Source organism: Zonotrichia albicollis, chromosome 22, assembly GCF_047830755.1.
Source record: "Zonotrichia albicollis isolate bZonAlb1 chromosome 22, bZonAlb1.hap1, whole genome shotgun sequence".
Classification (NCBI taxonomy): Eukaryota; Metazoa; Chordata; class Aves; order Passeriformes; family Passerellidae; genus Zonotrichia; species Zonotrichia albicollis.
In genome coordinates, this window is record NC_133840.1 from 4,740,138 (window position 1) to 4,753,325 (window position 13,188).

At 52.2% G+C, this 13,188-nt stretch overlaps 1 protein-coding gene across 3 annotated transcripts in view; it reads left to right on the forward strand.

Annotated features, from left to right (window-relative positions):
* Positions 1-13,188, forward strand: part of SMG6 (SMG6 nonsense mediated mRNA decay factor) — a 108,306-nt gene that overhangs the window by 19,420 nt on the left and 75,698 nt on the right. For all 3 annotated transcript variants that reach the window (XM_005493652.4, XM_074557217.1, XM_074557218.1), the window contains exons 9-10: positions 6,633-6,694; positions 10,268-10,413. In XM_005493652.4, the coding sequence (XP_005493709.3) occupies positions 6,633-6,694; positions 10,268-10,413 (208 nt within the window). The remainder of the gene's footprint in view (positions 1-6,632; positions 6,695-10,267; positions 10,414-13,188) is intronic.

Sequence of the window (13,188 nt, forward strand, 5' to 3'; positions counted from 1 at the left end):
GAGCTGCTTTTGGTTGTGGCTGCTTTAGTGCACATGTGGCCTCCCCCTTACCTGCTGGACACAGAAAGCTCTGCCTGGGCTTTAGTGCTTAACCAGATGCAGCCTTGAAGAGCTGAGCTTGTATCCTAAACGACCTGCAGCACCAGAGCCAATTTGTGAAAAGCTTTGTGTCAAAAGTGAACTTGATATCTCAGCTGAGGACTCTCTGGCGTGTTTGCATATATTCAGAGAGTTTATGGTCAGCAGGGACCATTAGATCATCTAGTCTGATCTCCTGTATATCACAGGTCCTTAAATTTCACCCTGCTACCCCTATATGAAGCCAAATAACTTGTGTTTGGCTAAAGCAGGACTTCCAGAAAGACATCCAGCCTTGAGAATCCACCCTTTTCCTGGGGAGTTCATTCCAGTGATAACTGCACTGCTTTTGAGATGCTTTTACTTTATTTACAGAGTGAATGTTCCCAGGTTGTTCCCATGCTTTGCTCTTCTGCAAGTGTAAAGAGCCCTCAAGTACCACGGAGGCATTTTACACCCAGCAATCCAATCTCCTCTCAGTCTTATTTTGATAACACTGAACAGATTGAGCTGTTGAATTTTTTCACTGCAAGGCATCAGTTCTAGCCTTTGAATCTCTTTTATGGCTGTTTTTTTGGATCCTTACCAATTTTTCAGCATCCTTTTAAAAAGAAGGGCACTAGAGCTGGGTGCAGTATTTCAGTGCCAGCCCCCACAGGGCTGTATTTAGATGGGAATGTGCTGTCCAGTCCCTGCTCTCTGGCACATCCAAGGGATGTGTTTAATCCTTTTTGCTGGACATTGCATTGGGAATTCAGCCACTGTGGTCCCTGAAGGCTTTGTGGAGAAGCTGCCTTGGGCACAATCTCCTGGAGACTTCATTTTCCATGTGGTGCCAGATGAATAACATGACATTTGATGCTGGAAACCCCCAGATTTTGAAGCTGTTATAATAAACCCTGTGTGAATGTTCTGTAGCCATCATTACTTACTGCTCCAAACGGGCAGTTTGACAGCAGAATTTCCTTTTGTTGATTAAAAATGTTGCTAGTGAGTCTCTACCATCCTCTTTCCATCCATTTCAGTGAGGGTCCCTCAAGTCCTCTCTTTAAGAGGTTACTGAATCAGTTTATTCATTTAATGATAATATTTTTTCAAGAATGTTGCATATTACTAATTCATGGAAACCAAATTTAGATACAAGCTTGGTTGAAAAGGAAGTAACACACATATAAATATTCTATTTGACCTGCTTTCGTTGAGTTGAACGTTCTGCTAGTAAATTTGTTACTAAATTATGCTGAATTTATTTAGGAGTCAGATACTTGTTCTGGAGCCAGTGAAGTTACCATAGCTTGATCTTTACGTTACTAAAGCAGATAATTTTCTTCCTTAACATTTTTCCTTTCACCTGCTCCCTGCTGGGATGAAGGAAGAACTCAAAAGCTCATTGCTTTTGCCAGGGAGCTTCTTAAATTCCTCTTTTTCTTTGCTGGGTTGATGGCTTGTAACTTTTATAGCCATGGAGCTGCAGGAGTGTCTCAGTGTCTCTTTACCTGTAAATTAATTTTTTTATGCCTCAAGGCCATGATGCATCAGGGTTCCCTCTCTCTTCCATGTCACAGCAAATTGGATTTTATGTTTGTGCGGTGTCTGATGTTAAGTAGCAGGATTTTCACTGGAATTGCTTCTACTGCTGCAGAAATGAATCCATTTGAGGGCAGGACATTGCTCTGCTAAGCAGAAACCTGCACCAGACACGTGGCACGAGGCAGCTAAGGCAAGCCCTGTATCCATTTGTGGTTGCAGGTGGTATATGAAGAGAAGTGATTATGGTAATTAGCCCAGCTGGAATTTGCCCACAGCTCTGTGGGTACCTTGTAAACACTGCAAAAATGCCTGACAATTTTAACAGCCCTTTTGTCTCATCACCTTTATGTAGGCAGCCATTTGCACAAAACCCTTTCCACCAGCACTTTGGTGGGGTTACACCTGTAGCAGTAAAAATTCCTCCTGCTATCCTGCCAGTTGAGCCCAGTGCAGCACTCTGGGCTTTTCAGGAATCTCTGTATCAGTGTTGGGCTGGGTGCTCTGACACAGCTGCCTGTGGAAAAAGAGGAATAATCTTAATGTGATATATCTAACCCTTGAGCTGGGAGTGAGAATATGGCACGTTTTGAGTGCCTGGATGTTATTTCACACAGTTCTCAGCAAGGAAGCTGTGCCTGGAAAAGCCTGGCTGCCCAAGAAACCCTGAAAATATTAGGGATGAGTGTGGTACGTGTTTTGGAGCAGAGCTGTGTGGCTCTGTGGTCTGTATCCCAACCCCTTGTCACTGAGGAGACCCTTAGACTCAGGAGAACGTCCTGCTGTGCTCCAGGCCCTTCCACTCCAGTGGAGACAGCACATTTGTTACAGGCAGTTTTGCATCTGGTCTCTTGATTAATGGACTTGTCTCTTGCAGCCTATTTTGACTCTGACACCGCTTTCTGCTCCACAGATGCTTTGCTGATGTTGAAGAAAGTTTGCCTCGCTTGATAAAGACCAGATCCTGGAATTTACTTCCAAACCTGAAGTAACAATTTTTAACTTGAAATGCTTTTTCCCCAGGAGTCACTTCTCCAGAATCTTTCCCTTATTTGGTGCCTCCTTCCCAGCTGGGGCTGATGCTCAGGTGCCAAAGCTCTGTGCACTCCTTGCCTGGAGACAAATGGGTTCCAGCCCTGATCATGGCACTCCATTTCCTGTGCCCTGCAGTGGCATTTCCAGCATTGCTCTGCTAGGTGGGGGACACAATTTTCAGTGCAGGATCTGGAGGTGAAATGTTGCTTTCTTCCCTGCTGGCTGGAGACAATGCAGACCTTTCCCGAGCAGTTCTGTGTTGCTGTCAGGCCGTGCTCCCCGTGGCCTCGAGGAGATTTGAGCTGGCTGTTCAGCCCTGTTGCTATCTCTGCTCTTTTAGCTGCTCCACAAGAAGTTGTTAGTCACTGTTGATTCCTTCCATGGCAACAAATCCAGTTGGGTTGGCGGTGAGGTGTGTGAGTGCTCCCCAAGCAGCACTGGGCTGCTTCCTCTGGTGAGGTTGCTCTTCCCAGGTGGATTTAGTCTGTCTGCACATGCTGACTCATGACAGCTGAAACAGCTGTTTTCAGCTTCAGGCACTACTGTGTGCAGGGACCCCTTCTTCTTCTTGACAGCTGGTTTGTTTTTGTAACTAATGCCTTCACTATATGCTCATAACTTCCATATCGGTGGTGCCCGCTTTTCAGCTGCAAGGGCCAAAATCCAGTTTTTGACATAGTTTTGTTGTTGTATAAGCTTTTCTTGATGGGCTTTTCCCAAGTGGGCAACTGGGACGATCCAAATTTGGTTTCCTGACCCAAGGAGCAGCGTTGCCCACAAAGGGCAGCAGTGTCAGTGTGCTGGGAGTCCTGGTCTGGCATCCTGATATCAGCATGAGGACCATTTTTGGGAAATCTTTGGAGGGAGCAGCTTTTGGGCTGCACAACCAGTGACAAGAAGATGTTGTGGGTCTCATGGCAGCACTGTCAGGATAGTGAGCATGCTGACAGTGTTTCTGGGAAGAGTTCCTCTCCACCATGTGAATGCAGAGCAGCAGGTGACAGAACTTCCTCCTCCGTGCCAGGCCACTCATGGAGGTCGCTGTTTCCCTCTCCCCGTGAGAAGCTGAGTGTGATGGGAGGAGCTGGGAGGGCTCCCAGAGGCTGAGGGACAGGTGAGTCAGTAGAGAAACAGTCATCCAGAGAAAACCCAGTCAAAGCAGCCCCATGGCCTTTGCATGAACCCGAAGATGAAAGGTCCAAAGTTGAGTGATGAGCTCGTCAAAACCTCGGGGCTGTGAGAGAAAAAGTGGTAAAAAAAAAGTGTGAGGTGCCTGCTTGAGATGCCACAGTGCTGGGGCACACAGGGCTCTGCCTGGGCTTGCTGGGGTTGTGATTTAAACTGGCAAGAGGCATGAAACACGCTTCATTCCTAGAGGCAGGTATCACATTTCCTAAAAACAATCATAAGTAAGCACATATCTCTGTTCCAGTTCTGTACTGGATGCTGGGGAGTGTGACTGGTTAGTCCTTGGATTGTGAGTGAAAAGGCTGAGTGTGAAACTTGCTGTGAGAGAAAATGGGGGTGAAGGCAATGTCCTGACAAGCCCTCCTGGAGCTGGGTGTCTGTGGACACACTCTGGGCATGTCCCTGCTGGGTGTCACTTTCCATTCAAGGTGGGGAATTCTGGTTTTCCCCTGCTGCCAGTAAAGTGTGGGGATTGCAGAGCACTCGTGGGTGAATGTGGGCCTTGGAGGAAAATTTCTGCCTCAATTTCTTCTTTCCCCCACCTGCAGCCTGCCCATGAGTGTTGCTGTTCAGTAGAGATGGGTCAGGCCATGAACTCCTTCTCTTTTCCATATTTCCCCTCAAAGGATGCAGAGCATGGTCCCCATCTTCCAGCTCTTGCACAGGGTGGGGCAGAGCATTCCCCACCACCCCTCCAAGGTTCTTGCACTGAGCTGGGGGCTGTGATTCCTTAGGCTGTGTGTGTGTCAGGATCTGTGATTTCAGCCAGGGCTGGTCACAAACCAGCTTTTTTACCTCCACAAGCTGTTGCAAAAAAAAAAAGAAAAGAAAAAGACCTGTTAAAGGCTTCAAGCTCTCAATTACCATAGAGTTCTAAGGTGAAGAATCAGCTATATTCAGACTTCACTGCCAGAATGAATAAGGGCTTTGCTGTGCTGTCCCAGTATTCCCCAGTCTCTTCTGGGTTCCATCTGCAGAGTTAATAAAATGGTGGCAAATCAAGTTGAGCTCTAGTGGAAAGGGCTCTTTAGGGCAGCAGTAAAATAGTGAGTAAGCAAGAACCCCTTGCTGCAGGGGCCAGTTTAATTGGTCTGGCTTGTTTTATGAGACAGGTTTTATGTCTAAACTCGCACATGGCCCAGGAGCAGCTCTGCAGCAGGGCATCATTCTCCTGCATGGATCCTGGGGGAACGCAGCCGGGTTAATTACACCTCACTGGAGGTGCACAGCAGCTGGCATCAGTCATGCCTTGAGCCCAGGGCTCAGCAAATGGGGCTGGGAGGTGGCACCAGAGCTGGGATGCCAGTGACAACTGTCCCCTGCAGCCAAGCCTGGCAGAGAGCTCGGGAGGCTCTGGTCAGTGCCTGCCCTGCGTCCTCTGGCGTGTGCCCAGCTCTTGGCTGGGCACTGCCACAGCCCTGCCAGGTGATGTTATCCTCCCCCTGTGGGTGGAAGTGGGGGAGTTGAAGCTGTAAAAGCCCTGGGTGGGTTGGAGCAGCGTGGTGGTGCTCTGGGTCGCTCCTGGTCAGCGTCTCCCTCGCAGCACTCGGGGCCTGGCTTTTCTCAGCACGCTGAGGCTGTGCAGGCACAGCAAGAGAGGAAAACCTCCTGCTCTGGGGAAGGTAAAAGTGAGGCCAGTCCACTCTGCTGTGACACAGCCACCCCCAGGGCCAGGCTGAGGGAGTGCTCACCCACCCACAGCCATCCTCAGAGCCGTGCAGATAAGGACTGGGAAAGCCCAGAGCTGTGCTGAGCGAGCAGAGCTGGCCTGCAGCAGAGTCAGTAATTATTCAAGTCAGGTTTGGAGTCAGGGGAACGAAGCAGGGCAGGAAGCTGCCTTCACACTGTGTGCTGCATCCAGCTCCATGTCCACAGAATCATGGAATGGTTTGGGTAGGAAGGGACCTTAAAGTCCATCTAGTTCCAACCCCCCTGCCATGGGGACAGCTTTCACTAGAGCAGATTGCTCAGAGCCCCGTCCAGCCTGGCCTTGAACACTGCCAGGAATGGGGCATCCACAGCTTCTCTGGACAGTTCAGTAGATGTTGGAAAGGCAGGATCTCAGAGCTCTGCTGGCCCATCTGAACACTGTCTCCAGCACCAGATAAGTGAGGGGTGCAGCATCACCCCAATCCTCTCTGGCTTCTGGAGGCTGCTCCTGGCAGGGCACAAACAAGTGTGAGAGCTGCTGCTGAGCTCTCCGTGCTGGCTGCTCTGCAGAAAAGTGCTGGGAGGACATCCTGCTCCCTCTGCCTTGTCCAGCTGCTGCTCTGCCTCTGACACAGCCAGGAGCACGGAGCAGGCTGCTGCTGGTGTTTGTGGGGTTGTGTTTTTCCATCAGTGGGAATGCTGCCTTTGGAGACTCCTTTTCCAGAACCACTTAGGCTGTGCTAAGTTTTGGATTGATGAGACAGCAGGGAGGGAGGAGAGCTTTGCCTGTCAAAGGTATCAGCTGTGGCTTGCTGGGGTGCAGGTTTGGGGTGCCCAGGGTGTGGGTTTGGGGCTCCTGGGGTGCAGCAGCCCTGTGCAGGATCACAGGACCCGGCAGAGGGTGCTGTGTCTCCACCGCCTCTCCCGGCTCCGCTTCCAGCTCCAGCTGTTTGGCACTTGCTTCTGCCTCTGTGCATGATGTTTGTAAGAGTTTGGGCATGTCCATTTGGTTCCCATCTCCAGTGCCACCCCCAGCATCCAGGCCAGGTTCTTCTGTCACTGGGGACATTCTTAATTCACAGGAAATAGGAGAGAGTTTAATTGTTTTCTCCTCTCTCTCTTTTTTTTTTCCTTTTTTTTTTTTTCCCATGCAGCTGAACAAAAGGTTCATCCTCAGTTTTCTCCATGCCCATGGGAAGCTGTTTACCAGGATTGGGTAAGTGTGCAGGATGTTTATTTTATTTTCCTACATTACAAGTCTTTTTGGAATTTAATATTGTTAGCAACTAAGCTGTGTTTGGAGCTGAGGGCACAGGGTGTGAATTCTTGCAGGCCTGGCCTCCTGGTTCTTATTCTCCTTACCCGCCCTCCAACCCACACTGGCTGGAGCTTGGGCTTTTCCTTTGCCCCACCCCAAAGCCCATTCCTGCCCATGCCCCAGGACCCTCTGGCAGAAGCTGAGCTCAGATGGTTCACACACACAGGAGGGATTAGAGGCTGTTTTCTCTCTCTCCCATCACCTAACTGTGCCCCCTCCACTTGAATTTCTGGGTTTAACCCCCTCTCTTCCATTGCCCTCACCCAGTGCAAAGGTGGCTCCTGGGGGTCCCAGTGGCTGTTGCCTGTGAGGATCACAGAGCCATGGAGGCAGATCCGTGTGCTGGCTGAAAGCTGCCATCCAGAGCATGGCAAAACAAGCCTTGCTCTTCATCTCCTCGCTGCCATTTCAGTGAAAGCCCCATAGCTGAGAGCTGCCCTGGCTGTGGGAACTGCTTTGTACAAAGAGCCCTTGGCAGTGGCTGTCAGAAATGGGTTTCAAGGAATTGAACAGCTCCCCTTGAAGCAAAGCAAGCCTGATCCCAGCCTGGGCTGAGCTCCCAGCCCAGGGGACACCCTTGTGACCCCGAGGGCACAGCTCAGCCTCGCAGCTGATGGGCTTCCCATGGAGCTGCCTCTGCTCCAGGTCCAGCCTGGCCCTCACTGTGTGGGAGCAGCTGCTGAGGAGAGACCCCATGTGGGTCTCTGGCACTGGTGGTCTCTGCTTGAGCCTGCCAGGAGCTCGGAAGCAAGCAGAGTCTCCTGAGCTCTCTTGGCTCCTTCATTCTCCTGTGGAACTGCTGGCTGCAGGTCACAGGGCTGAGAGGGTGCAACCTTTTCCAGGCTGTGTGGGTGCAAAGTGACAGCTTGTCCCTGCTGGGAACAGCTCAGATCCTGCCACACAGCAGCACCTCAGCTGTCTTCAATGCTTACAGGGGTGACCACTTAGAGGGGAGCACCTTCACAAAAAGCAGGGAAGCAGGGGATGGTGATTTGCTGGAGATTCCAGTGTCTGAGGGTCACTGCTGACCTCTCCCTGATCCACTGATTATCCCCTCATGGGCCACCAGGCTGGCCTGCAGCGAGGAGGCACAGCTGGGTGTCCTGCCTGCAGGGAAAGAGGGGGAGAGCTGCCAGAGCCCAGGGAGGGTTTGGGAAGTGCAGGGTGTGTGCTGGAGGGCAGAGCATCCGGGGAGCTGCTGGTCCCCGGCGCTGTGGGGCCGCGCTCGCGGTCGAGCTCCGCTTGAACCGATGCCAGCAGGGGATTAATGGGGATGTAGCAGAGATCAGTTGCACATTTGGCTCCTGAGGCTTTTGTGAAATTAAGATGCAGCATTTCAGGCAGTTGCTTCCCAGGACAGTCATTTAGAAAACCCAAGTATGTTGAATGGTACAATATGCCCTGAAGTACTTAGAAGGGAACTAGAAAGTAATACCATGACACAGGAAGAGAAAATCGTCCAGCCCTGCTAAACAGCTTCCGTGCTTAAAATAGGTAAAAGGTGAGGAATAGCCAAGTCCTTTTTGGGCAGGATCTCTGGTGATTTATCTGGAAAAAATATGGAAAAGATGATGTTGTCCTAATTGGACTCTTGCTCCTAAAACCACAGGTAAGCAATTTATTAAAAGCTTCCGCTCAGCTCCTGACCTGCTGGTTCTGAGCTCAGTGGGGTTACTGCATGCTGTTCCAGATGTGCTGTGGTATCAAAGCACAGGTGGTGGAGCTAAGGAAGCCCTCACTCCTTCTTGTTGTTATTCCTTGGCAATAATCTTCATCTCCTCAGCAACAACCCATCCTGCAAAGAGCTCCTCCATCCCCAGAGTGCTGTCTGCCCTAGGAGGATGTTGCTGAATACACTGGATGTGGTCTGAGATTTCTCAAAATTAGGAAGTCTTTAGAAGCAATCAGTTTGCTCTAATTCTCTGGCTGTGCCCCAAATACAGGGAAGTTGCCTTTTGCAGGGAAAGCAGTGCATTTGTACTGACAGAGCTGCTCCATTCTGCACAGCTACAAATTACAAGGAAACTAGTCCAGCTCATGTTTTTGGGAAGGTAACAGAGACTTTGAATTGCTCCAGCAAACAATGCCCAGGGAGAGGGTACCCTGCTGGTAGGCAGACCCAGGTGATGAAAAGCACCCACAAAATATGACTAAGAAGAAAGCCATTTCTGTCTTGAAAAATAAAACCGTCACTGTCCTGAAGTCTGTTGGGGAAGCCCAGCAGAATTGCCCGTGTGGGTTACCAGAAGTGGCTCATTAATCCAGCCCATGGTGATATCACAAGATCTGAATCTCCTGGGGGGAAGATAGAGGAAATTGCTATGGAGGCCCCTGAGGTCGCCTGCCCCAGCTCCAGATGCCTCACCCTCTGTGGGTTTTGGCTCCCTCACTGCCATGTGGGCACTTGATAATGTAACTCATAACTGGTGTGGGCACTTTCTGGAAGATATTCAGTCTGCTGGGTCTGGCTGTGGTTTTTCTAGTGTAGGAACAACAATCAATACAGCAAACTCTGCAGAAGAGCCAGTGGGACAGGAGAACCTCCTCTGTCAGTAGTTCCCAAGGTTTTAGGCAGCTTCTTGGTTATAAAATTGTCTTCATGGGATACCAGGTGAGGACTGTTGTGGGCAGCCACACCTCACTCATTTTCGGGGTTTGACCGCGAATAAATCATTTTGGGAGCTTGCTGAGGATCCAACAGCTTCGATAAGTGACCTCAGCTGATTCCCTCAGCGATGAGGAGCAGGATAAAGGTGTCAGATTTCCGTGGGCGCTTGTGAGGGGTGTTGAAAGCTCACCCCATCCCCAGGCGTGGCCCCGCAGGCGCGGGCTGCCGTGTCCTGACGCGCGACAGCGGCTGCGGGGACCCGCTCCAGCTTTGACACTGTCAGCAGCTCCACCAGGCAGAGAGTCCCTGTCCTGTGGGGCTCGAAGTGATGAAGTTTAGGGGCTCAATCACAGTGCTGGAGAGTGTGTAGCCTGGGGGAGACAGGGCTCGGTGCCATGTTGCAGCGAGGAGTTCTGGAGGAAGCACACTCTGGCCGGCGTTCAACACACTGGAATTGCCACATCCGCAATGTGGCACCAGTGTGTGCATTTTGCTGCAGCCTTGGGAGTCCCATGGGCTGCTCCTGGTCCAAGTGAGCTGCTGGCCCCTTGGCACCTCTCCCAGATTGGTAGAAGTCAGTAGAAAAAAATGGTTGGTCAGAAATGACTCATAAAGGCCGTGTTTTCCTGCCAAAAGAATGCTGCCTGTCGATCACAGAGCAATCCCTCACTGCCCTTTCGGAGGAAGCAGCCTGCACCTTCATTCCCCACAGCTCCTGGCTGGGAGACAGCACCCCAGGGATTCCCCCTTGCCCAGGAGATGTGCCATGCCCACCTCCCAGCCCTCGTCTCTGGGCACAGCCTGCTCTCTAGACTCATCTCTGGGCACAGCCTGCTCTCTAGAGCCTCTCTCTCTGTCTGCAGGATGGAGACTTTCCCTGCCGTGGCCGAGGAGGTCCTGAGGGAGTTCCAGGTGCTGCTGCAGCACAGCCCCCCTCCCATCGGAAGCACCCGCATGCTGCAGCTCGTGGCCATCAACATGTTTGCAGTGTACAACTCCCAGCCCAAAGGTACCACGTGCTGCTGGAGGGGAAACTGGATGGGGATCAGCCATTCCCCACGTGGAGAAGGGTGGGGGACACACCAGATGGGGAGGTGGGAGTGGTGGTTGGATGCCTGTGGGTGTCAACACAAAGGGACCTTGGCTGGGCCTTTGGAGCTGGCTGAGGTGTCTGAGGAGTGAGGAGGCATCGCATCCCCCTGGAGCCTGAGTCATCAGCACTGAAGGAAAATGCTGCTTTGTGGCTCTGCCTTCCCAGCGTTGGAGCTGGGCCCTGCTCAGTGCCTGTGCTGGCACCAGGAGGGCTGGGGCAGTCTCAGAGGCCTCAGCTGTGGCTGCCTGTGTCCATGCAGGTGGGTGGGGATGTGATGCCACTCTCTGAAACACCAGGCTTGAGCCTGTGCCCCGTGGTAATTCAGAGAACAACACAGATTTAATGTTAATTACTCTCCTCCTCTCACTTCCTCCATCCACCCAGCAGCCTGGATGGTCTCTACCATTGACAAGTTTAATGTGCCACCAAACCAGAGCCTCTTCACTGAGTTTAAAATGCTTCCAGGGATTGTACTTTTCCCTATGTCCCCTCCAACACACACTCAGCAGCAGCTACCCTGCTCTGCCTGAGCTGTGAGTTTGGGAGCAGGGATGATGGGGCTGCTCTCCCTGGGTGGGAGGAAGCAACATTTCACATCCTGATGCCTTGGGATTTAGATCCCAAATATGAAGGCCTCCAGCTGATGGATTTCAGCTAAGGCCAGCATGTGGGTGATCAGGCTGAGCCCCAGAGAGCTGCTGCTGGAAGATCCCTCCCTCGTGAGCCAGTTGGCCACTGCTCAGGCTGGTGGTCAGTGGCCAAGGTCAGCTGATGGAGCAAACCAGCACCAGCTGGAGGGCTGGGAAGTGGCTCCTGTGGCTGCCTTGCAGGCACTCTCCTCTCCTGGGGGGAGCTGTCAGTCCCACTGGCGAGGCAGCCGTGCCCTCCTGCCTGCCAGATGCCAGCCAGTGATGGCGTGTTTATCTTTGAGCTGCAAAGTACTTTGTGATTATAAGCAAATGCCTCTGCGTGACAGTAATTATTGTATTCATAATATTAATAATACCCCTGGTAGGTGAATTAATAGTGGTGTCTGTGCCACAGACAGGGGCGGGTGGGAAGCAGGGGATGGGATTTGTCTGGGATGGATGGCAAGCCCCCGTGGCAGAGCTGGAAGCAATCCCAGCTCTCAAACCACTGGGCTGAGCTCGTCCCTCCACAGCCGAGCTGTGGATGTGTGTGAGTGACAGAGGGAGTGCTTTTTATCTCATGAAAAATAAGTATTCTCAGAGTTTTCTGCCTCCTGTGTGGGTAGCTGCCAGCTGCTCCCAGCTTTTGGATCTCTGGAGAAAGCAAACCTGTTCCTGCCGGGGCCTGCGGGCTGCGCACGGAGCAGGTGGCAGCTCCTGGAATGCCTGCAGGTCGGATGGCACCACGGCTGCCATCTGATGCCAAGGGCCCTTCGGGGATTTCCCTGAGGGCTCTTTGCTCTGGTGACCCTGAAATATCGCTGAGAGTGGTGTTGGCAAAGCAAACCCTGCTGTCAGCACAAACGCCCCGGTGGTCTCGGAGCGCTCGTACGCCGAGTGCTGGCACAGCACGGGTCGGGCTCGCTGCCGACGCTGCCATCCTGGGAAGAGCTGGGTGCAGATGGAAATGAAAAGCAGAACAGCAAAGGGTCTGGAGTTTTGAAGGAAGGCAGGCAGGAATGTTGGAAGGGTTTCGGAGTCCCCTGCGTGGAGCGAGGGCGCTGGCTCGCTCCCCAGGCTGCTGTGGGCAGAGGCCTGGGGGAGCGCGGCAGGAACGCTGTCGGGAAGGTGCTGCCGGCTTTCCATTTCCCAGCACATGAGTCACCTCCCTGTGCTGCAGCAGCAGCAGGGGCAGCGGGGAGCCCGGGGGCCGAGCCGCCCCTGTGGGCCTGTGGGAGCAGCAGTCCCACCCTGCCTGCATCCCAAACTGCCAGGAAGCGTTGCTGGGGAGCCGGCTGCAGTCAGAGCTTGGCTGTGTCCACTCCGCAGAGCTTGGATGTAACTTTGCACTTGGACCAAACAGCCTCCGGAGATCTCCTCCTACTGAAATCCTCCTGCAAATCTGGGAGCAGAGCGTGTCTGGGTCCTTCCCATCACACGGGGCTGACACTCTGTGTGCAGTAGCAGGAGGAGATCTGTGGATTTGGGGCTGAGCCTCTCTTCTCTCCTCTCCGGGGGTGTTCTCTTCCCTGCTGTGTATTTCCAGGTCTCTGGAGTCCCAGCTACTCCTGAGAAATTTGTAAATGTGCTTGTTGCTCCATGTCTGGTTTGTAACAAATCCCTGGTGCTGAGATCCAGTGGTGCTGGCAGTCGTGGTGTGGTGTCACTGGCATAACAGTCACAATGTGGGGAATTCTGTGAAATTCTTAACCCCTGAATAAGAACTTTTAAGTAAAGAGTCAGGTATTAAGAAAAAGGGAACTTAACAAATAAATGCTGTGGTTAGCACCTGTCCTCAGTCTTCCTCAGGCTTGCACCAAACACAGTCCTGCCCCATCTCAGCCTCAGTTTCTCCCAATTTTGGATTGTGCTTGGTCTGTCCCAGACTTTCAGTGAGGATATGGGCAGCACAGGAGGTTGGGGCTCATGCATGATAATTTGTATCTGCTGCTCTTTGCCTTTTTACTCCTATTCTTTTGCTGTGGTGTGGGTTGGCCGTGACCCCTCAGGGGTGCCCTGTCCTGGCATGTGTCCCCTGTAGGATTTGTGACATGTCCTCTGT